At 42.7% G+C, this 22,853-nt stretch overlaps 1 protein-coding gene and 1 pseudogene across 1 annotated transcript in view; one reads left to right on the top strand and one right to left on the bottom strand.

Annotated features, from left to right (window-relative positions):
* MRTFA (myocardin related transcription factor A) overlaps window positions 1–22,853 on the top strand; it is a 227,596-nt gene that overhangs the window by 63,851 nt on the left and 140,892 nt on the right. The window contains exon 3 of the mRNA XM_036760825.1: window positions 12,585–12,846. Within this exon, the coding sequence (XP_036616720.1) occupies window positions 12,585–12,846 (262 nt within the window). The remainder of the gene's footprint in view (window positions 1–12,584; window positions 12,847–22,853) is intronic.
* LOC118849818 lies at window positions 21,918–22,417 on the bottom strand (annotated as a pseudogene).

The following is a 22,853-nucleotide window of genomic DNA, read 5'->3' as shown; positions in this document are numbered from 1 at the left end:
GGTATTGATGAAAAGAAATGCTAGAGAAGGTGGCCTGGCCATACCAGATATTAAACTGTACTATAGAGCAGCAGTCATCAAAACTACCTGGTACTGGTCAAGAAACAGAGTGGTGGATCAGTGGAATAGGATAGGAACACAAGATGGAGAAGTCAATGACTATAGCAATCTACTCTTTGATAAACCCAAAGAGGCCAGCTTCTGGGCTAATAATTCACTATTTCACAAAAACTGTTGGGAAAATTGGAAAATGGTAGGACAGAAAATGGGCATAGACCAATATCTTACACCATATACCAAAATAAAGTCAAAATGGGTTGATGATTTAGGAGTAAAGGCTGATACTCTATAAGTAATTTGGGAGAGCAAGGAATAGTTTACCCATCAGATTTATGGAAAAGAAAAGAATTCATGACCCATCAAGAGATAGAGAGCATTACAAAATGCAAAATGGATAATTTTGATTATGTTAAATTGAAATGTTTTTGTACAAAAAAAAGCCAATGCAACAAAAATTAGGAGGGAAGCAGAAAATTGGGAGAAAATCTTTACAACTAGTGTCTCTGCTAAAGGCCTCATTTCTAAAATATACAGGGAACTGAGTCAAATATATAGGAATACAAGTCATTCCCCAATTGAGAAATGGTCAAAGGATATGAACAGGCAGTTTTCAGAGGAAGAAATTAAAGCTATCTATAGGCATATGAAAAAATGCTCTGGATCACTACTGATTAGAGAAATGCAAATCAAAACAACTCTTAGATACCACATCTCTCCTGTCAGATTGGCTAAAATAACAAAACAGGAAAATGATAAATACTGGAGAGGATGTGGGAAAACTGGAACATTGTTACTTTGCTGGTGGAGTTGTGAGCTGATCCAGCCATTTTGGAGAGCAATTTGGAACTATGCCCAAAGGGCCACAGGAATGTTCATACCCTTTGACCCAGCAATACCACTTCTAGGGTTGTATCCCAAAGAAATCACACAAGCGGGAAAAGGACCCATATGTACAAAAATATTTATAGTGGCTCTTTTTGCGGTAGCTAAGAATTGGAAATCAAAGGGATGCCCATCAATTGGGGAATGGCTGAACAAGTTGTGGTATATGAAGGTAATGGAATACTATTGTGCTCTAAGAAATGGGGATGATATGGACTTCCTAACAACCTGGAAAAACCTACACGACATAATGCTGAGTGAGCGGAGCAGAGCCGGGAGAACATTATACACAACCACAGATGTATGGATTCTGTGAGGACCAACCCTGACAGATTTCGCTCTTCTCAGCAACACAAAGTACAAAGACAACTCCAAAGGACTCACGATGGAGAATGCTATCTACATCCAGAGAAAGAACTATGAAGTATGAATGCAGATTGAGGCACACTTCATGCTTGCCTTTTTTTCTTCTCTTTTGTTTTTGTTTTTGGGTTGGTTTTTTTTTTTGGTCCTGTTTCTTCTTTCGCATGATTCATTTCATTGATCACAGTTCTTCACAACTTGACTACTGTATAAATTAATTCAATGCGAAGTTATACATGGAAGCTATATGGGATTCCATGCTGTCTTGGGGAGGGAGAGGGGGAGGGAGGGAAGAAAATCTGGAACTCAAAATTATGTAGAATTGAATGTTGTAAACTAAAAATAAAAAATTAAAAAAAAAAGCCTTAAACCGGGTGGGCTCTGAGACTTAGGATGAACACTAAAAAGACAAAAAGAAGGATTTTGGGAAGCTGTATTTGGGGCAAGAAGATAAGAAAGGGATAGGAACCCAGCTTGGAGTGATTATGAATTTATGACTGAAAAGTTAAAGAAGAAGCATTTGTTATGGATACAAATAGAAAAGTAAGACAGTCTCAACTGTAGAGGAGCCTCACATTGCAATGGAGGGGACAACACATGCGAAAGGTTTCACCTGCAGGTCACATGGAAAGAGCTCATTGTCTCTGGGGTGCAGTGACAAAACAGGTGTCTAGGCCTATTCTTAAAGACCATTTCCACTGATAAAATCATATTGCTTTCTGATTGGCCAGGGCTAAGGCCTTTGGTGATAAGAAATCTCCTTCCTGGGTCTTCAGAAGCTGTGACTACAACCCTTGCCAGAAGGAGCCGTCTTCTTCTGGTGGCTGGTGGTGTGGCTTGTTCCCATCAGGGTCCAAGTGAAAGTGATGGTCAAAGCCATATTGGTGACTGACTTGGCTGCCTCCTGTTTTACTCTCTGGATCCCCTGCTTCTTCAGTGAGACTGGCTTGCCCATCCTGTGGGTGGCAGATGGTTGGTGGGGATGTCTGTCCCCTTCTTCACAGAAGCCCCAGAAAAAAGCATTTTCAAAGCTCTTCCTATGCATAAAGCATCAAGGGATACAAATTGAAAAGCAAGTCTGTTCCTACTTTCAGGTGCTTAGTACATCTCATATAGAAATATCCCATATGGGGGGTCAGCTGCAAGTCAGATGGAAAGGCCCCGTGATCCTTAGGATACAGTGGCCCAGCGCAGAGGGATGCATCTTCCTTCAGGTTAAAGTCTGCGTCCTGTTCTGATGCAAGTCCGTTTCACAGTGACAAGAATGCTGGTGAACTCTTTTTTTCTGGCTTTTCAGTGGCTGTGGGCTTTTGGGCAGGTGGGGGCTGCAGCATGTTGTCTGGGTCAAGGCTTCCCAAGGGTTAATTCGCTGTACAGCGGATGCAGAAGTAGGCTGGAAGCCAGGCTGGTGATCTTGGGGTGCCACTGTTCCTGGGACCTTTGAACTTCTCCTGACCTCCCTTTTGTTGGAATTGGTCTGAGACTGGTGGTAGGATGGTAGGTGTTTTGACCAAAGCTGCCCACCCTGGACACTGACCATTGGGGGTGAGCTGGAAGCAGGGCTGTTTCTGGGGCTCTTGGACTTGCTTCTCCTGGGCTTGGAGGGGAGGTAGTGGCACTTTGGCCTACCTCACTTACAACAACTCTTGCCTCCCAGGACACATCACTACTTTGACCAGGCTTGTGGGGCTGCTGGTGGTTACAAAATACGAAAAATTCAACTCCCCTTTTGCCCAAAGTGGACAGTGATGTTCAGACTGGGTAGGATCAAAAGCAACATTTTTAATTGGAATTAACACCCTGACCAGTAAAGCTATAGGAACTGAGCACCCAGCTGCCCCCAGTGAGCTCATCATACCCCAAATTACTAACCTATTACAGATATGTCACAGATGTGTTTGCTGGCTGGGATTACTGAGCAGCAGTCAGCACTCCTGAAGGAACAGGCAATGTGGGAGAGCTTCTCTGAGACTCAAGGCAGGACTTCTGGCTGCTGAGTGTGACAGTGTGGCCTGTCTCCATGACTTCACAATGGGCTGGAACACACTCCTCCCTCACCCTAGCTAGCATTTTGCCTCCCTCCTTTTCACGAGGTCTTTCCTCTCCCTCTTCGAAGCTCTGTTGCACCTGCTGGTGCTCACCCCATTTGCCTTGAGTTTATTACATAGATTTTTTTAACATTTATTTTTATTGATTATTTATTTATTTAATATTTTTAGTTTTCAGCATTGATTTTCACAAGAGTTTGAATTACAAATTTTCTCCCCATTTCTACCCCCCCCACTCCAAGATGGCATATATTCTGGTTGCCCTGTTCCCCAGTCAGCCTTCCCTTCTGTCACCCCACTCCCCACCCCTACCCCCTTTTCCCTTACTTTCTTGTAGGGCAAGATAGATTTCTATGCCCCATTGTGTCTGTATATCTTATTTCCTAGTTGCATGCAAAAACTTTTTTTTTTTGAACATCTGTTTTTAAAACTCTGAGTTCCAAATTCTCTCCCCTCTTCCCTCCCCCACCCTCCCTAAGAAGACAAGCAATTCAACAGAGGCCACATGCGTATCATTATGTAAAACCCTTCCACAATACTCATGTTGTGAAAGACTATATTTTGCTCCATCCTATCCTATCCCCCTTTATTCAGTTTTCTCCCTTGACCCTGACCCTTTTCAAAAGTGTTTGTTTTTGATTATCTCCTCCCCCTATCTGTCCTCCCTTCTATCGTTCCCCCCTTTTTTATCTCCTTCCTCCTTCTTTCCTGTGGGGTAAGATACCCAATTGAGTGTGTATGTTATTCCCTCCTCAGGTCAAATCCTATTAGAGCAAGATTCACTCATTCTCCCTCACCTGCCCCCTCTTCCCTTCCTACAGAACTGCTTTTTCTTGCCACTTTTATGTTAGATAATTTACCCCATTCTATCTCTCCCTTTCTCCCTCTCTCAATATATTCCTCTCTCAAACCTTAATTTGATTTTTTTTTTTAGATATCATCCCTTCATATTCAACTCACCCCGTGCCCTCTGACTCACTATATATGTATATTCCCTTCAGCTACCCTAATACTGAGGTCTCATGAATTATACACATCATCTTTCCATGTAGGAATGTAAACAGAACAGTTCAACTTTAGTAAGTCCCTTATGATTTCTCTTTCTTGTTTACCTTTTCATGCTTCTCTTGATTCTTGTATTTGAAAATAAAATTTTCTATTCAGCTCTGGTCTTTTCACTTTTGGAAGCTTGAAAGTCCTCTATTTTATTGAAAATCCATACTTTGCCTTGGAGCATGATACTCAGTTTTGCTGGGTAGGTAATTCTTGGTTTTAATCCTAACTCCTTTGACCTCCAGAATATCATGTTCCAAGCCCTTTCATCCCTTAATGTAGAAGCTGCTAGATCTTGTGTTATCCTGATTGTGTTTCCACAGTATTCAAATTGTTTCTTTCTGGCTTCTTGCAGTATTATCTCCTTGATCTGGGAGCTCTGGAATTTGGCAACAATAGTCCTAGTTTTCTTTTTGGGATCTTTTTGAGGAGGCGATCTGTGGATTCTTTCAATTTCTATTTTACCCTCTGGCTCTAGAATATCAAGGCAGTTCTCCTTGATAATTTATTGAAAGATGATATCTAGGCTCTTTTTTGATCATGGCTTTTAGGTAGTCCAATAATTTTTGAATTATCTCTCCTGGATCTATTTTCCAGGTCAGTGGTTTTTCCAATGAGATATTTGACATTGTCTTCCGTTTTTTCATTGCTTTGGTTCTGTTTTATAATATCTTGATTTCTCATAAAGTTACTAGCTTCCACTTGCTCCAATCTAATTTTTAAGGTAGTATTTTCTTCAGTAGTCTTTTGGACCTCCTTTTCCATTTGGCTAATTCTGCCTTTCAAGGCATTCTTCTCCTCATTGGGTTTTTGGTGCTCTTTTGCCATTTGGGTTAGTCTATTTGTTAAGGTGTTGTTTTCTTCAGTATTTTTTTGGGTCTCCTTTAGCAAGTCATTCACTTGTTTTTCATGGTTTTCTCACATCACTCTCATTTCTCTTCCCAATTTTTCTTCTACTTCTCTACCTTGCTTTTCCCAATCCTTTTTGAACTCTTCCATGGCTGGAGCCCAATTCATATTTTTCTTGGAGGCTTTTGATGTAGGCTCTTTGACTTTGTTGACTTCTTCTGGCCGTATGTTTTTGTCTTCTTTGTCACCAAAGAAAGATTCCAAAGTCTGAGTCTGAATCTGAGTCTGTTTTCGCTGCCTGGCCTTGTTCCCAGCCAACTTACTTGACTGTTGAGTTTTTTGTCAGGGTATGACTGCTTGTAGAGTAGAGAGTACTTTGTCCCAAGCTTGAGGGGCTGTGCTATTGTTTTCAGAGCTACACAGCAAGCTCTGCCACACCAGCGTTCCTCCTCCCCCAAGAACCGTCAACCTAGACCTTGACTCAGATATAAGCTGGTTCTGCACTGCTGCTGGAATCTGCCACTTAATTCCTTCCACCAGGTGGGCCTGGGGCCGGAAGCAACTGCAGCTGTAGTTCTGTAGCTGCACCACCTCCACTGCCCCCTGAGGTGTTGGCTGAACCGTGAACTCCTTTCACTTTGTCCCAGTAGGTTTTCCCACTACCTTCTCTGTTGTCTTGGGTGTTTGTGGGTTAAGAAGTCTGGTAACTGCCACAGCTCACTGATTCAGGGCGCTAGGGCCTGTTCTGCCTGGCTCCCAGTCTGGTTGATCCATGCAGCCCACGCTGGGCTCCACTCTGCTCCTCTCCCAGGTCCGTGTGATAGACCTTACCCAGCAACTGTCCAGGCTGTCCTGGGCTGGAGCCCTGCTTCCCCCTGCGATTTTGTGGGTTCTACAGTTCTAGAATTTGTTCAGAGCCATTTTTATAGGTGTTTGGAGGGACCTGGGTGGGAGCATATACAAGTCCCTGCTTTCCAGCCGCCATCTTGGCTTTGCACAGATATTTTTAATTTGCTTGTGTGTGCCTGTTGTCTCTTCTTATAGATTATAAACTTGAGGGCAAGGACTGCTTCATTTTTGTCTTTGGTGCCCTAGTGCCCGGGCACTTACTAGATGCTTGTTGGTTGATTGGTTTAGCTGGGCTTTACAATTAAACAGGCATAGGGGGGCGACGGAGGTTATTCCAGGTGGGGGGCAGGGTTGGCATAGTGGGAAAGATCACTGTTAAATTTGGGTCTAGTTTGGGGCGTGGGGTTGGAGGCAGGTGAGTAGAGGTAAGGTTGTAGTGCCAGCTTGGGGGGGGGGGGTCATCAAATTGGGGCAAGAGTAGCTTGAACTTTACTCAGAAGGCCATAGGAACCACTGAAGAGTTTTGAGCTGAGCAATGGCATTACTGGTAAGGAGGGTAAGCCTGGTAGTGCTGTAGAGGATGACTTCGAGAAAGGCGACAGTGGAGGCAGGAAGAACCTACGTTTTCCTGTAAAAGGAAGTCAGATGAGAGAAATGTTATGAAAATGGAACCACAAATTAATTCATATTGTTTGAATATGAGAGGTGGGGGGGGGGGGCTGAGCAAGTGGTAGGACTCAACTAAAAAGAGCCAAGTCAGAAGTGAGGATGAAACGTGGTCTGGACCAAGCTTAGCCAAGGTGGACTTTGTAACTGAACCCTAAACACAGTGATTCATGAATCTACTCATTGTGCTCTCCTAGAACAGGAGGCACCATTGGGACCCTGTCCATTCTGTGGCCAGGATCAGTCCCTGCTAAGGTTGCCTATGTATCTGTTTGGAGCTGGAGAAGTAGAGGAAGTGAGTTCAAGTGAACAGAGCAGAGGCTTCGGCCTCTGGGGCCACCTTGGCTTCTGAGCTAACAGAACTCAGACAGATGCTGAAGACCTGCCCAGGTGGCTTTCTTACTCTGAATCTGTTTCTCAGTTCTTAAAAAATAGGAATCCTTTTGAAAAAGCACCACATCCATTACTAGTGCTTCAAATATTTAATCGGCTTCTCAAATACTCCTTGCCACTGGGTTGCTTTGCAAAATAGGGGCATTTCTTTGAGTTTATAGTTGGGAGGGAGTTCAGCTTGGGCAACCTAATGACACGGTGCCTCTGGCAGTGGAAAGTAGGGCTCTCTTTCAAATGGTCCATTGTCAGAGGAATAACTCAACTGGTTCATCGCAAACAAAGCCTCACCTTCAAGCGTCCACCCCCCTCCCCGTTGCTGCCTGTCTTCATCCCAGTTCCAGCTTGTCTCAACAAGTTTCTCATTCCAAACTAGTATGTACAAAAAAAAAAAAAAAAAACTGAAATCTTTTTGCTCATGTTTACTCCTAGCCAAGCAGAGTCTGCAGTGGCCAGGAAGTCTGTTAGCTTTTTCCATTCCCCTCCTCACTCTCTACCGTATGGTTGAAAATTACCTCCAGATGGGTGGTGTGGTTTGCACAACAGGAGGAGTCCTCAGATTCTGTGCTGATTTGTATGAGTATTTAATGTAGCAGTTTGGCCTACCTTGTGCTGTGATATTGAGAAAAGGAATCTCTTAGTGTTGTAGATAAGCTGTAACCCACAGCTCAAAAACCAGCAAAGAAAAATTGGGATGGAAACGAAAATGCTCCTTGACAGAAATCTTTTAAAGAAAAATTCCATGTTACCCTCTATTATTTAATCCCTTTTCTTGTCTAGTGGTTGCTTTTCCCTTCCCAAAACTCAGGCCTTTATTATTCCCACCATCTTCCCCTGTTGATCCTACTTGTTGCAAATCAGAGCCGGCGGAAGTTACATGACCATGGTGAACTGGGTCCATTGAGTGGGCCCTTGCTAGAGCAGTACAGACAGTCCTTTTATTCCTCCCTAATTGATAGCTTGAGCGCACTTATCACAAAAGCTTTTTCAAACTTTCTCTTCTCTCTCTAACTTTCCCATACCTTTCCCTCTTCTTGTCCCTAAGCCAAGACCCACCTCCTACTATATTGAGAAAATTGGGGCTGTTTGATGGGAGCTTCTTCATCTCCCTCCTTTTCAGCTTCAACTCGAAAGCCTGTGACATCATCCCTATTTCTTTCCTCCTTTTCCCCAGCCTCAGACCATGAAGTGGCTTTTCTTGTCCAGGCTAAGCCCTCTATATGTGCCTTTGGGTCCATATCTCTTCTGTCTTCTTAAGCAGAACGAAGTGTCAAAAATCACCCCTCCCTCTCTAATCTTTAACTTCTCCCTGTCGACTGGTCCTCCCTTCTGCTTTCAAACATGCCCAAGTCTCCTATATAAAAAACTGCCCCTGGACTCTGCCATTCCAGGAAGCTGTCCTTGTATAGTGCATTTCTCCCTCCTTTCTCAACCACTCGTGTCTACTTTTCCTTTTTTTTTTTTCTAATTCTTAACTATATAATCTGCTTTCCAACTTATCACTTAACTGAGACAGCTTTCTTTAAAATTGCTTATGATCCTTTACTTGTAAAATCTAACTTAGCTTTTTTCAGTCCTCATCCTTTTTGACCTGTTAGCTTCATTTGGCACTGTTGACTATCCTCTCTTCCTGGATACTCTTATTCTTTCCTTTCTAGGCCCCCCCCCCCGTCCCAGTTAGTAAGCATTTACAGTATTTTCTCTCCCACTGTGCTCCCCCCATTGAAAAAAAGAAAACAAAACCCTTGTAAGAAATATGTACCCTCTTTTTTTAAACTTATTTTTTTAATGAACAAAAACCCACTTTCTTTCACTCTCCCTTCTCCCATTGAAAAAGAAAGTAAAATAAAATCCTTGCAACAAATTTGCATAGTCAAGCAAAACAAATTCCAAAAGAGTATGTCTCAGTCTACACCCGGAGTCCCTCACCTCTCAGGAAGGAAGTGGGTAGCATTTTTTATTATAACAGTTAATCATTACCTTGATCAGAGTTAGCTCTTTCCCTCTTTACAAAGGAGAGGTTGGTGAGAGAAAAGGCATGTGCTCAGTTCCAGTAGTCTAGGTTTGATGAAGTCTGCTATTGCTTCTTTGTCTCTCTTCTCTTTCCCTCTCCAAGAGTCCAATCACAGGTTCTCATCTTTTCTGCCCTTTGACTCTCCTCTTCACATCCACCCCCTTTCTTGCCTGTTTTCCCTGTTCGAGTGAGCTGTATTTCTGCAGCCAATTCTGTGCTTAGGTGTGTTCTTCCCTCCTTTAACTAGTTCGGAGGAAAGAAAGGTTCAAATGGCATCTAATCCCTTCAGTCCTCCTTGTTTATATAGATTTCTATAACACTTCTAGGCCTTCTGTCTAATTAGACTGTAGCTCCTGATGAAGATACAATTCAGAGGAGACACATGTATCATTTCCCCATATGTTTAGATAGTTTATCCTTGTTTAGTCCATTTTGATTGGTCATTTGTGATGACTTATTTGTGTCTTTCATGATCTCTCTGGACTTCAAAATTTCTATTTATCTCTGCTCTTTTCCTTAGGAATTCTTGGAAGTATTTTATTAAAGATTCATTTTCCTCACTGTGTGAATATACTCAGCCTTGCTGGGTAAGTTATCTTTGATTGTAAACCTATATCCTTGGACTTCTGGAATACCATCTTCCAAACTCTCCGTTCCTTTGTAGCAGTGGTTACTAAATTGTGTGATTCTGATTGTGACTCAGAGACACTTGAATTCTTTCCTTCTGGATGTTTGCAGTAGTTTTCCTTTGACCTGGATGAATTGGATTTTGGTGATAATGTTCCTGGGAGTTTTCATTTTGAGGTTGCTTTCAGATGGGTGACCAGTCTTTCTTTTTCTGCTTTGTCCTCTGGTTAGAAGAGATCTAGGCACTTTTCTTTGAACATTCCTTGAAATGACATCTAGGCCCTTTTTTTTTGGCCATGGCATTACTTTTCCTCCTTGATCTGTTTTCCACATCAGTTGTTTTTATTATGAGGTATCTTATGTTTTCTTCTGTTTTTTTTCCCAGCCTTTTGATTTAGTTTTAATATTTCTTGTTGTCATGTCAAGTTACTGATTTTCAGGGAGTTTGTTGGATAAGGTTTTGAATCTCTTGTGCCAAGTTGTTAATTCCTTTTCTGATTCTTTCTTTGATAGCTCTCATTTCTTTTCCAATTTCTTCCTCAAATGCTTTCATTTCACTTATAAAACATTTTTAAACTCTTGTTTCATCTCTTTCAGGAATTCTGGTTGAGTTTGTGACTAAACTTTTTTTCTTGAGATTTGCTTGTAAATGTGTAGAAGTCATTTTCTTCTTCTGTGTTTGTGCCTTTGATGGTCCCTACCATCATAATGGCTCATTATAGTGGGGTTCTTTGTCCCTTCTTCCAGTCTTCTTCCTGACTTCAGATTTGAGGTTAGGAGTGGACTCTACACGTTTCTGGAGGGAAGGCCTGGGCTTGTCTTTTTGCTGCTTTCTTGAGGTGTTGAGGGTTGTGTTGTTCCAGGATCTCAGGGACAGGCCAGGTTTGGGACTAGAAAGCTTTCAGTGTTCACAGTGGGCCTGATCCCAGGCAGAGTTTAATTGCTACCTTTCTGGTCCAAGTTCTCCAAGTTTCTGACCTGGGTTTTTGTCAGAGCAACCATAGATTGCTGCTAGTTCTGACCCTATCAGTCATCTGGGAAGTTCTGCTGGTTCAGAGGGCAAAACTACAGGCTCCCCTTTGGTCATTCTTCTGCAGGCTGGGCTAGAGGCTGGAGCTGATATCCTGCTCTGCTCCTGTGGTCTGAGCCATGCCACTACTGCTTGCTTCTGATCTGCTTTCTCAGTATCCCATCCAGGGCCTCCTAATCGAGTCATCTGCCCATTGTGGTGCCCTAGGCCCCCCTGAGTTCTGAGACCTCCTCTTGCCTTGTTGTACAACCTCTCCCTGGATGCCAGGCCGTGCTTCTGTCCTAGTATCCTAGGCCCTGGCATCAGCTAACTTCTCTATCTACCTGTGTTGACTTGGACCAGACAGAATACTCCCTGTAACTTTCTGTATTTCCCACTCAGGAGTTGATTTCGTGCATTTTCTAGATCTGTTTGGAAAAGTTGTGGAAAGAAGCCCAGTTACTCCCTCATCTTGGTTCTGCCTCCTCAGCCTTATTTTCCACTGATACGGTTCCATCTTCATGGAATATTCTTTTTATCCTTGCCTTCCTTAAATCTTCACTCAGAATCCTGGCTGTTCTTTAAAATCCTTCTCTAATCCCTCAAGCCCCCGTAAGCCTTCTTACCCTGCAGATGACACCTCATTTATTCTGTCATCTAGAACAGGATCTGCTTTACTAGACTGTAAGCTCCTTGAGTATACGTTTTCCTCATTTTCCTCATCTTCGTATCTCTTTTAATATCCAGCACAGTGCTTTGCACTCAAGTGTTTATTTAACAGAATTAATATGAAAAATGAATTGCACAACATTTTTTAAATGAACGGATGAAAAACATTGTCTTACTTTGTGCCAGCCATTGGGAATACAATTAGAAAAAATCATGAGACAGTTCCTGCCCTCGAGTAGCTGGCTCTCTAATTGGAGAAGGAGCCGTCCACTGGGCAGGTGGCAAGGCGGCTTACAGTTCTCATTCCTAGCTTAGCCAGGCAGTAGGAACGCTCTTGTTCTTTCGGGCTTCCTTGATGGGGTCTGGGCAGCCTAGGGCCTGGAGAGAAGGCCAGAAAAGGGGCAGAGCTGAGGGGAGGTGGGGGGAGGGGCCCTTCACCGCCTTCTGGCTCTCAAAAGGATGTCCCACTACTCGCACTAACTGGCAATAACTTATTTCTAAGTCAAGGTCTTACCAGCCAGGTCATGTGACTCAGTCTCATTATCTTAATAGAGGAGGTGACTAAGGCTTCAGTGACGCGCTCAAGGTCACTCATGGTGGGAAGAAATGGCAGAGAGAGGTTTGAGGCCAGATTCTCCAGACACTGACATACATCCGCATCCGCACTAGCCCGCCCTGCCCTGCATATGTAATGAGCCACGAATGTTCACTACAGTTATTTTTTAAGATATCCTTTTTAACAGGTCAGCGCTATTTAAGACCAATACTAGCCTGGTAAACTCTGTCTTCACAGACATCATAGTAAATTTCATTCCAACCCGAGTTGAATTGTCAAAAATTGTAAATCAACAGAGTTTAAAATAGTGTATTATTTCATAATTGAGAGCCATTTCCAGACCTTATTGGGCTGGTACTTAAGGTTAGTGAGGTGCCTGACTGTCTCCAGGCATCATTTGTTCTTACCTGTTGCTTTGCTTTTCAGCCTTCTCTGTTTTTCAGATCTCCCTAATATGAGATTCATCAGTAAATTAGGAACCCCAGAGTACTAAGCTGATGATCTGGGTAGCACTGGACATCTGAACTTTGTTTTTCATTTGGTTTCCAGGTTGCCATCACAAAAGCCAAAGTGGATTTCTCCGGTGTGGTGTGCCTGCCCCCTTCCGTCGTTGCTGTAAATGGGCTGGACGGAGGAGGGGCTGGCGACAACGATGATGAGCCAGTGTTGGTGGCCCTGGCTGCGGCACCAAGCCCCCAGAGTGAAGCTGTTGCCAATGAGCTTCAGGAACTTACCCTGCAGCCTGAGCTGACCCTAAGCCTACATCCTGGCAGGAATCCCAACCTGCCTCCACTCAGTGAGCGGAAGAATGGTGAGTAGAAAGATAGTTCAGTTGCCTTTTGGTGGAGCTTGTTCAATCAAGCCTTCATGTCACAGAAGCACAGATTTGGAGGTGGGAGTGACCTTAGAGATGGAAAGGATTTAGAAATCATAGGAGTATAGACTATAGAGATGAGAAGGACTCAGAAGATCCTAGGAACAGAGAATTTAAAGATGTCAGGACTTTAGTTGACCCCTGTGGGCTCATAGGAGGTGGAAACAGAAGCAGGGATTTTAGCTTATAGCAGGGGCTCTTAAACTTTTTTTGTGTCATGGACCCCCTTGGCTGTATGGTGACACATATGAATCCCTTCTCAGAATAAGGATTTTTTTAAAAACTCATAATCCAAGGAAATGCCGAATTTCAGTTAGAGGTTAATGAAAATATATCACACACACATATACATATATACATATATATTTTTTTTCTTCCCATTCAAGTTCATGAACCTCTTGAAATCTGTCCGTGGAACCCCTAGTTGTCTGAGGACCCTAGATTAAGTACTTTGATTTTAGAGATTATAGAATTATAAAGTTTTTTTTTCTTAAAATTTTTTAAAAAGTTGTTTTATTGACGTCTTTTGTTTTTAACATCACAACCATTTCCAGATGTATCCCCACTCCACGGTGAGCCTTCACTTGTAACAAAGATGAAAGAAAAACGGTAGTCCACCTGCTCTGTTTGGTAGCTTGTACAGCACTGCACACACCTCTCCAGTTGAAAAAGGGAGCTGCATCTTCTTTTCCCTAGTAGCAGACTTAGGCATTATAATCCCATATATTCAGGTGTACTTTGTTGTTCTCCTGTTCCTTTGTGCAGTCATGATATATATTGCTTTCTTGGTTCTGTTTACTTCACTTTGTATCCATTCATCCAACTCTTAGCCACTTTTTTCAGAATTCTTCCTACTTCTTAATAGTGTAATGATACTCCATCACATCCATGTATCCCAGTTCAGTCATTTACCAATCAATTAGCATATACTTTATTTAAAAATTTTTTTATTTATTATCATAAACTTCACACACATCGACAAACATGAAAATTTCCTTATTCAAAGAAACAGAAAAAAGACTTCATATGACACTGAATCTGTTACCTACGGCATGATTCTTTTAAAAGTATATGTTAAACTTAATGATTGTTCTGGCTCTATGCTGCTTATGTATGTTCCTTTCTCATTTCTTTGTTTAATAATCACAAAAAGTGCCGCTCTGATTATTTTGTTCTATGTGGAGTTTTTTGTTCTGCCTTTGACCTCCTTGGGGTATATTCCTAACAAGATATAGAGGTCAAAGGGTATGGGCACTTAGGCACTTATTTTGCATAATTCCAAGTTGTTCTCCAGACCAGTTTGATCATTTCTACAGCCTGTCACATCAGTTATTCCCTCTCTCGGTCAGCTTGCTGGGTGTGAGGTGTGACCTCCGAGTTGTTTCAGTTTGTACTTATGCTGTTGTGGTTGGTTTGGAGCCGTCTTTCACACAGACGTTAATAGTTTTCAATTCTCTTAAGAACCATTCATTCCTTGATCGGTTATCCATTGGGGAATGACTTTTGATCCTATGTATTCGTGTCAATCCCCTATATAGCTTAGATAGCAGATCTTTTTCAGAGATATTTGATGTGGTTTTTTTCCCCCAATCAGTAATTTCCCTCTTGATCCTACGCATATCATTGCTTTTGTTTCACTAGACCAGATATGGTTTGCATGAAAGTTCTTCAATTTTATATAATTAGAATGATCTGTTTTTATCTTTTGTGATCTTCTCTACTCTTACGGGATTTAGACACCTAAGGGACCTTAGTGTTCACAGGGCATAAGTAGAGCTAGAAGGGATCCTGCAGATTTTTGGATCCTGAGAACTTCGAGGAAACTGATGAGTGAAAGGATTTGCTTCAGGTTAGTCATCTAGGAGGTAGGAGAGTTGGGATTTGAACCCAGGTCCTATGACTCCACACTCACTATACCCCTTAGTAAAGTTTTCACATCATTTCATAATAATTCACAGTTTTTACAAGGAGCCATATGTATAGAGTCAGTAAGGAACCTAGCATTTATTAAGCACTTGCTGTGTTCCAGGGAATATGAAAAAGCCAAAAGAGTGAGCTCTCAGGTGCTCTCAAGTCCAGTGGGGGAAACAGCATATAAACAACTCTGTAGAAGCAGGGTAGATAGAAGAGAGATATGGGGGGGTCTCAGACGGAGTGTGCTAAGAACAAAGAAGGCTGGGACAAGGTTCTTGCAGAAGGTGAGACTTTAGCTGAGACTGAAAGGAAGTGGAGATGGGGAAGAAGAGGATCTGAGGCATGGAGGCCAGCCAATGAAAACGAAGAATCGAGAGGTGAAGGGCCTTGTTCAGGAACAGCAAGGAGTCCCGTGTCACTGATCACAGGGTGTGTGGAGGGGAATAAGATAGAAGAAGACTAGAAAGGTAAGAAAGGCTCAGGATAGGATGGACTTAATAAAATGATATTTTTACTTTGGATCTCATAGGTGTTAGGGAGCCACCGGAGTTTGCTGAATGAGGGACCTACACTTTGATCACTTTGACAGCTGAGCGGAGGATGGACTGGAGTGGGGAGGGATTTGTGGCAGGGAGACCACCTAGACAACAAACAACAACATTGAAATAGTTAAGCTGTGAGGTAATGACAACTTCTGTCTGGGTGATAGCAGTGTTAGGAGAGAGAAGGGCTGGTGTGTGAGAAACTTTGCAAAGATAAAATCTACAGACCTTAGAAACATTGGATAGCAGTGTTGTTTTTGTTGTTCAGTCGTGTCCTTCTCTTTGTGACTCCAGGCTTTTAAAGGAGTGACTGATTTAATCTCCTTGTTGCCTAAGGGACTCTGCAAAGTCTCCTCCAGCACCACAACCGAAAGTGTCATTTCTGAGGCGTTCAGCTTTCCTTGTCCAACTCTTACCAGCCATACATACATTGCTATTGGGAAACTGTAGGTTTGGCTGTATGTGGACCTTTGTCAACAAGATGATGTCTCTGCTTTTTAGTATGCTGTCCGGATTTGCCATAGCTTCACTTCCAAGGGGCCAGTATCTTTTAATTTCATGACCTCAGTCGCCATCTGTGGTGATCTTTGACATTGCTTGTATTTCTTCTCCCTTTATTTGCTAGGAAGTGATGGGACCAGTTGCCATGATTTTAGTTTTTTTGATGTTAAGCTTCAAGCCAGCTAGAGGCTTCTTGATTCTTTTCCACTTTCTGCCAGCAGAGTGGTATCTTGTGCATATCTGAGATTGTTGGTATTCTCTCAGCAGCCTTAATTCCAACTTTTAATTTGTTCAGCCTGGCATTTCACATGATGTATTCTACACATAAATAAATAAGGTGGCAATGTACAACCTTGTCATATTCCATCCCCAATCTTAAGCCAATCACTTGTTCCATGTTTGGTTCTAACTTTTGCTTCTTGGCCTATATACAGATTGCTCAGGAGACAAGTAAGATGATCTGTTCCCATTTCTTTGAGGACTTACCACAGTTTGTTGTGATCCACACAATCAAAGGCTTTAGTGTAGAAGTAGATTTTTTTTTTTGAAACTCCCTTGCTTTCTCTATAGTTGGCAATTTGGTCTCTAGTTCCTTTGCCTCTTCAAAAACCAGCCTGTTCTTCTGGTAATCCTTGGTTCATTTATTACTAAAACCTAGCTTGCACAATCTTAAGCATAACCTTGCTGGCACATGAAGTGAGCACAGTTGTTTGGTGATTTGAACATTCCTTGGCATTGCCCTTCCTTAGGATTGAGACATTAACTGATCTTTTCCAAAACACTGGTGACTATTGATTTTTCCAAATTTATTGGCACGTTGAGTGCAGCACTTTAACAATATCATCTTTTAGGATTTTAAACAGTCCAGATAGAATTCCATCATCTCCACTAGCTTTATTGTTAGCACCATTTGTAAGGCACCAAGCCCCCATGTGGGGGAAGTTACATGACCATGGTGAACTGTAATTTACAGCAAATTTCTCTGATAAAGGCCTCATTTCTCAAATATATAAGGAATGGAGTCAAATTTATAAAAATACAAGTCATTCCCCAATTGATAAATGGTCAAAACATATGAACAGTCAGTTTTCAGATGAAGAAATCAAAGCTATCTATAGTCATATGAAAAAATGCTTTAAGTCACTATTGATTAGAGAAGTTGTTTCAACAGTTAAGCTAGCAGCTGCTGTGGGGGTGTAAAACCAACCAGCACACAGAATGCTGCAAGCCCAGGTTCTTTTGATCTGTTTTATTAAGGAAAGCAACGTTAAGGGGTTAACAATCTTACCTTAATCCAGCACACAGACATCATTCGCTTAGTTCAGGGGAAAAAGCCAGCACCCTGAACTTCGGAGCAAATACAAACAAATTACAAACATCGACAGACAGACCTTGTCTGATTCAAATCTCAACGCATAGTTACCAGAGTTTAACAAAGTCTGAGCATCCGGGTTTACAACCTGGAGGGCTCTTAACTACAGCTGCCCAGAGTCTCCACATCAGCACACCTCCAAGAGTGAGAGCCCTAAGCAAATAGCTCTGTCTTCCCTTTTTATGCACTCTTTAGCCGTCATCAGATGTCATCTGGTTGACCAGAACTTAAGCTCTTACCATTGGCTCTGGTCTTAGCAACTCCCCTTAGGACCCTGGGGGCTTCACGCCCACAGTGGCTTAGCATCTAGTAGCTAGGGGTTTGGGGCCTACTTGGGGGCTAATATATAATCAGACCTCCTTTCATTGGCCCCACCTTAGTTACCAATGCAGAAGTACAAGCTAAAACAACTCTGAGGTACCTATTAGATTGGCTAATGTGACAGAGAAGGAGACTGGCAAATGTTAGAGGGGATGTGGGAAAATTAAGACACTGATGCACTGTTGGTGGAGTTGTGAACTGATCTAACCATTCTGGAGAGCATTTTGGAACTGTACCCAAAGGGCTTTGAAAGTGTGCGTACCCAGCAATACCACTACTAAGACTGTATCCCAAAGACATAAAAAAAACGTAAAGGATCTATATGTACAAAAACATTTATAGCAGCTCTTTTTTGTGGTGGTAAGGAATTGAAAATTGAGGGATGTCCATCAATTGAAGAATGGCTCTAATCAATCCCTCCTTGGTACAGTTTCCAAATTAATATTTCTAAAAGACAGCTCTGACCGTAACACTTCCCTGCTCAGCAGTTTTCAGTGCCTTGCTGTTTATAAAATACAAAATCCCCCACCTAGCATTTAAAGGCTAGCTCAACGTGGTGCACTCCTTCCCCCATTTCCTTTGTCTTCCTTAAAAGCACAGCTCACCTGATGCCTCCTACACAAGAACTTTCATTCTCCCCCTAGTTGTTGGGATTCTATCATGAAATGATTTTCTGTTACTTTTTTTGTACTTGGCATTCATTTACTGAGGTACATGCTGTGCCTCCCTGGGCACTCAAAGCTCACCAAGGGCAGGGAGGGACTATTGGATTTTGGACTTTGCTTTTGTTGCCAGGGTCTAGCAGAAGGCCTTATCTGTACCTCCTTGTATTGTCTAAACGTTTGCCATGTTAAATTGATTTGAATCCTGGGGTGGATGCACTTTGGGCAGATGAAGGTGTGAGTGTAGAACTCAAAGAAGAGGGTAGCATTCAAGAGAACAGTCAGTTCAAGAGACAGTTATTAAATGCTTGCTTTGAATAAGGACCTGATTGCCGGGAGGGAGATTGCCAAGGGCAGGCTCTTTGGGAAGACCTTCATCAAGAGACCAAGGAACCATCTTTTGGAAGTGGTGGAAGTAAGGTGTGTAAAGAGTATTTGGCATTTTTAATCTGTGCAGTTAGAAGTGATGGCTTCTTGAGATACAAGGACTCTGAGAATTTTCTGTTTCTTAATTGAAGACTATAGTATATTCTTAAGAAATGGAAAATGATAATTGTTCTTAATACTGTTCTGGAACCTTCTCTCTGAAATTTGAGAAGTTGGCCATGGTCTTTAGAAGTATAGTCAGTTGTTTATTTCTTCTCCAAGGCAGTTGAATTGTATGCAGAATAAAGAACCCTGACATAAGGAATAGTTATGTATAAATGTCTTACATAGAGAATTTCTTTTTCCCCAAAGATGCCACTTGTGGTAGTTGAGCGTTTGACCCAAAGTATTCTAGGGTACGTACACAGGGCTGTAGTTTCTTAACTTTCTGTATGTTCTGGATCCCCTTCACAGAATCACATTTTTGAATGAATCAAATAAAATTGGATTGTGAAGGAAATCAGTTATTTTGAAACATAGTTATCAAAATGCTTTAAAAAAAAAAACCCCAAGTTCATAGACTGCTTAGGTTAAGAACCCCAGGTGACTAGATGTGGAAATTAGAGTTCTACAAGAATGATGTGAGTTGTAATACCATAGAGTTGGATATTTGCAGTCATAATTTTATGGTTCTGACATTTGCTTTGCCCCTAAAAGTTAGCAGAATTGGCTATCTCCATCTGTCCTGGAGCAAAGAACAGTGCACCTGAGAATCTGTGGCCGTTGCAGTTCTCTTTGTTAGATTAGTTCTGATACTTTGGAGACATTGGTTGGGGCACAGGACACTGGGGGAGGCCTAGAGCCTGGCATGGCTTGCTCTTATCTTCTGAGTCCTTTTAGTTTGCACAGCACCAGGTGTTTGGGGGAAGAGATCTAACTAGTTAGAACCCATAGCATCTCCATATGATTAGATTTCCTTAGGATAGTAAACAATGAACTTGCACGTATGCTTGGGAATGTGTTTATCAGAAATGGACATGAGAGTGAGATGACATTTTAGCTGTCTGTAGCGCTTTGAAGACTGAAAAAAAAAAAAGCACATGTTGCTTCAATCTGTGCCTGTGTAAGCTACACTGCATGCCAGAGTTTAGTTATTAGAGATATAGACAACACTTAAATATTCAGGACTGGAGCAATTCATGTGGGATCCAGCCCTCCATGTTACTGCCTTCTACCATCTTGTCTTTATACTTATCGTTAGCAGTGAAACAACCATTTCTATTTGTTAGTGGGTAGGTAGAGAAAATAAAATTGAATTTTTAGATGCATTAGGATAAAGTTTGGTGGTCAGAGTGAACAAGGAAAGCCTATTGACTCAATTAAGAATTTGAGATCATTTGTCCATTTTATTCTTTGTGCTTCATAGTTGCAGAGAGAGAGAGAGAGAGATTTCTCACTCAGTAGCCTTCATCTAGTACTACTTTGTCTTTGAAATCTGTGAGTTTCTATGGGATGGATGGCACTGGGGACAGTGGCTGTCCTCAAAGTCCCCCCATCATATTCTGTTGTTGGAATATGTTATTATCAAATGGAAAATGTCCCATAGAAGCCTTCTTGTCGCTCTGACGTCACTCTGAGTAACTGTGTTATGTTCATTCGCTACTATGAAGTTGGCATCTTCTCCCAGAAGCACATCTAGTTACGTTGAATCAGCACGGCGTAGTCGGGGAGAAGGGTATAAGGCAGCATTCATAGAGCTCCTGTTAGCTGTCGAGCGCTGTGCTAAACCCTGTGCAGCAGATGCTGTTCTCTCATAATCCCCATTTTACAGATGAGGAAACTGAGGTTAGGTGACTTGCCCAGGCTCACATTGCTTGTAATTCTTTGAGGCCAGATTGGAGTTGGAATCAGAAAGGCCTGTCCTGGCCATGTGACCCTGCGAGGTCACTGTACCGTTGAGTGGACAGTTCTCCAAGATGCGGTGACAGCGGGGTGGCCGATTGCACCAGGGCTGGCAATGGACTCGCTGGTCTGTCCCCTGCCACCTTCTTCAGATTGTTCACATGGGGGTTTCCTGTGGGCATTACCAAGGGCCCCTAGACTATATGAGCATATATGCCTTAGTGCAGTTGTTGAGGTGGGTGTTCTCATTTCCATGTTACTTTAGCTTTTTGTCATTACTAGACAGGGCTTAGCTTGTTCCTTTTGGATCTAACCATTGACAGTCTATTTGGTTTTGACCTTGTCTTAGAAGAAGTAGGGTAGTGTTGTGGAAAGCACTTTGGAGTTGGAGTCTCAAGACTTGGGTTCAAGTCCTGACTGTGTGCCTCATGGGGCTCTTAGACCACAGGAGAATATATGTAAAGTGCTTTTTAACTGTGAAGCATTATATAAATCTAAGTCATTAAAAATCAGTCTCTAGGCTAATAACATCTCTTCCACTGTAATTATTCAGATCCCCTAGGTCACCCGAAGGTGAGACTGCATTGATAAATAGGACCCGTTTTTTAGTAAGTCAGGGTGCTGTGGCTAAAACTATCAAAGCCTGAGACCCAGGGGCTGCAGCTCATTGGGAATTATTTCATAAAGTAAAACTTGAATAGCGATTCCTCTGATTGAGGATCAGGGATGATCCAGGCAAGGACTTTCCTGACGCTTACTGATGGTTAAACCCTTGGAAGTTAAGGTCACCGAAGGGGGATGTAAAAAGAGAAAAGAAGAAGGCTGAGGTGGGGAGATAGATGAAGAGCCAGGAAAAAGGATACTAAGACAGAATAGTCAGATGAGTAGAAGGAAAACTGGGAAAGAGGAACATCCTAAAAACGGTGAGAAGAGAGCTCACCCAGTGGGATAAATTGATCAATGTCAGATGGTGCAGAGAAGTCAAGAAGGAGAAGACTGAATAAAGACTCATCAAATTGGACAGTTAACAGATCATTGGTAACTTTGGGGAATATTGGGGGAAATCAGGAAGATTTTCTGAAGAGCCTCCCCTGTACCAGGCACTGGGCTAAGCTTTGGAAGTACAAAGGGAAGGAAAAAGTCATCTCTGCCCTCAAGGAATTCCCAGTCTGATGGGGGAAACAACATGGGAATAACCATATTTGAGGATAAATCAGCGCTAGGCTTGGAGAAAGGAGCCAGGGAAGCCAGGAGGCTGAAGCGAGGAAGGAGAATGTTTCAGATGTGGGAGACAGTCAGTGAGACATTCAGAGGTGGGGGATGGAGGCCAGTGTCACAGGATCACCCAGTCTGTGGTGGGGAGAAAGGTGTGAGAAGACTGGAGAAACAGGAAGAGATAAAATTATGCAGGGCTTTTTTTTTTTTTTGAAAAAACAGGAAGGTTTTATTCACAAAAGGTAAAACAAGTGGACCCCTCAGCCTAACTGGGCTGAGCTGAGGGTTGGGGTGTGAAGGGAGGCTCTGGCTCTACTACTTGCCAGCAATGAGCGGGTTCCTGAGGACCACGATGACAGAATCCCCCCCTCAGGAACATCTTGGAAATGTAACGATCTTTGTTCACTGGTTTCGACTTTTTCTTGCCTTTGCCGCTTTTGGGTACCTCCGTCCACATCTCCTTCACGTTCTCCAAGACCATGTTGCAGTGCCTGTCAAAGGCCTTCACCCGGCCCAGAAGTTTCTTGTTGTTATGGCAGTTGATGAGAACCTGGGTGTTGTTCTTCACCGACTGGGTGAGCACCGACAGGGGCCCAGTGTTGAACTCCTCCTCTTCCCGCTTCTGCAGCTCCTCAGGGGTCATCTCGCTCTTGGGCTTGTTTAAGAGACTCATGGTAGCGGTGGCCCCTCGGTCCTTTGCACTCCTGCCTTCCTCGCGCTGTGGCTGCCTCTATGCTAAGCTCCCGTCTGTGCCCATGCAGGGCTTTAAAAGCCAAGAGAGGCAGGAGGAGAACCAGGAGGGAGCAGGGTCATGAAAACCCAGAAAGAAGAGAGTGTCCAGGAGAAGAGAAGGATCAGCTGTGTCAGAGGCTGCAAGTGAGGATTGAGAGAAAAGTCATTGGGCTTGATAATTAAGATATCATTAATAACCATGAAGAATGGGGAGGTTGTATACTTGGCTGCAGAGAATTCGGAAGAGAGGGAGAGGAAAGGCAGAGGATTGAGATGGGAAGGACACAAGAGATGGAGGGCCACAGCTAGTAGGGATCATGAGAGGCTTTTCTGAGGACAGGCTTGGGAGCAGTAGGTAAATAGCCAGTAGACAGGGAGAAACTGAAGCTCAAGAGAAAGGGATGCTGGAGGGGGCAA

The sequence above is a fragment of the Trichosurus vulpecula genome, chromosome 5 (genome assembly GCF_011100635.1).
Source record: "Trichosurus vulpecula isolate mTriVul1 chromosome 5, mTriVul1.pri, whole genome shotgun sequence".
NCBI lineage: Eukaryota > Metazoa > Chordata > Mammalia > Diprotodontia > Phalangeridae > Trichosurus > Trichosurus vulpecula.
Note: the sequence above shows the minus strand (reverse complement) of the source record. Positions and strands in the feature narration are given on the sequence as shown.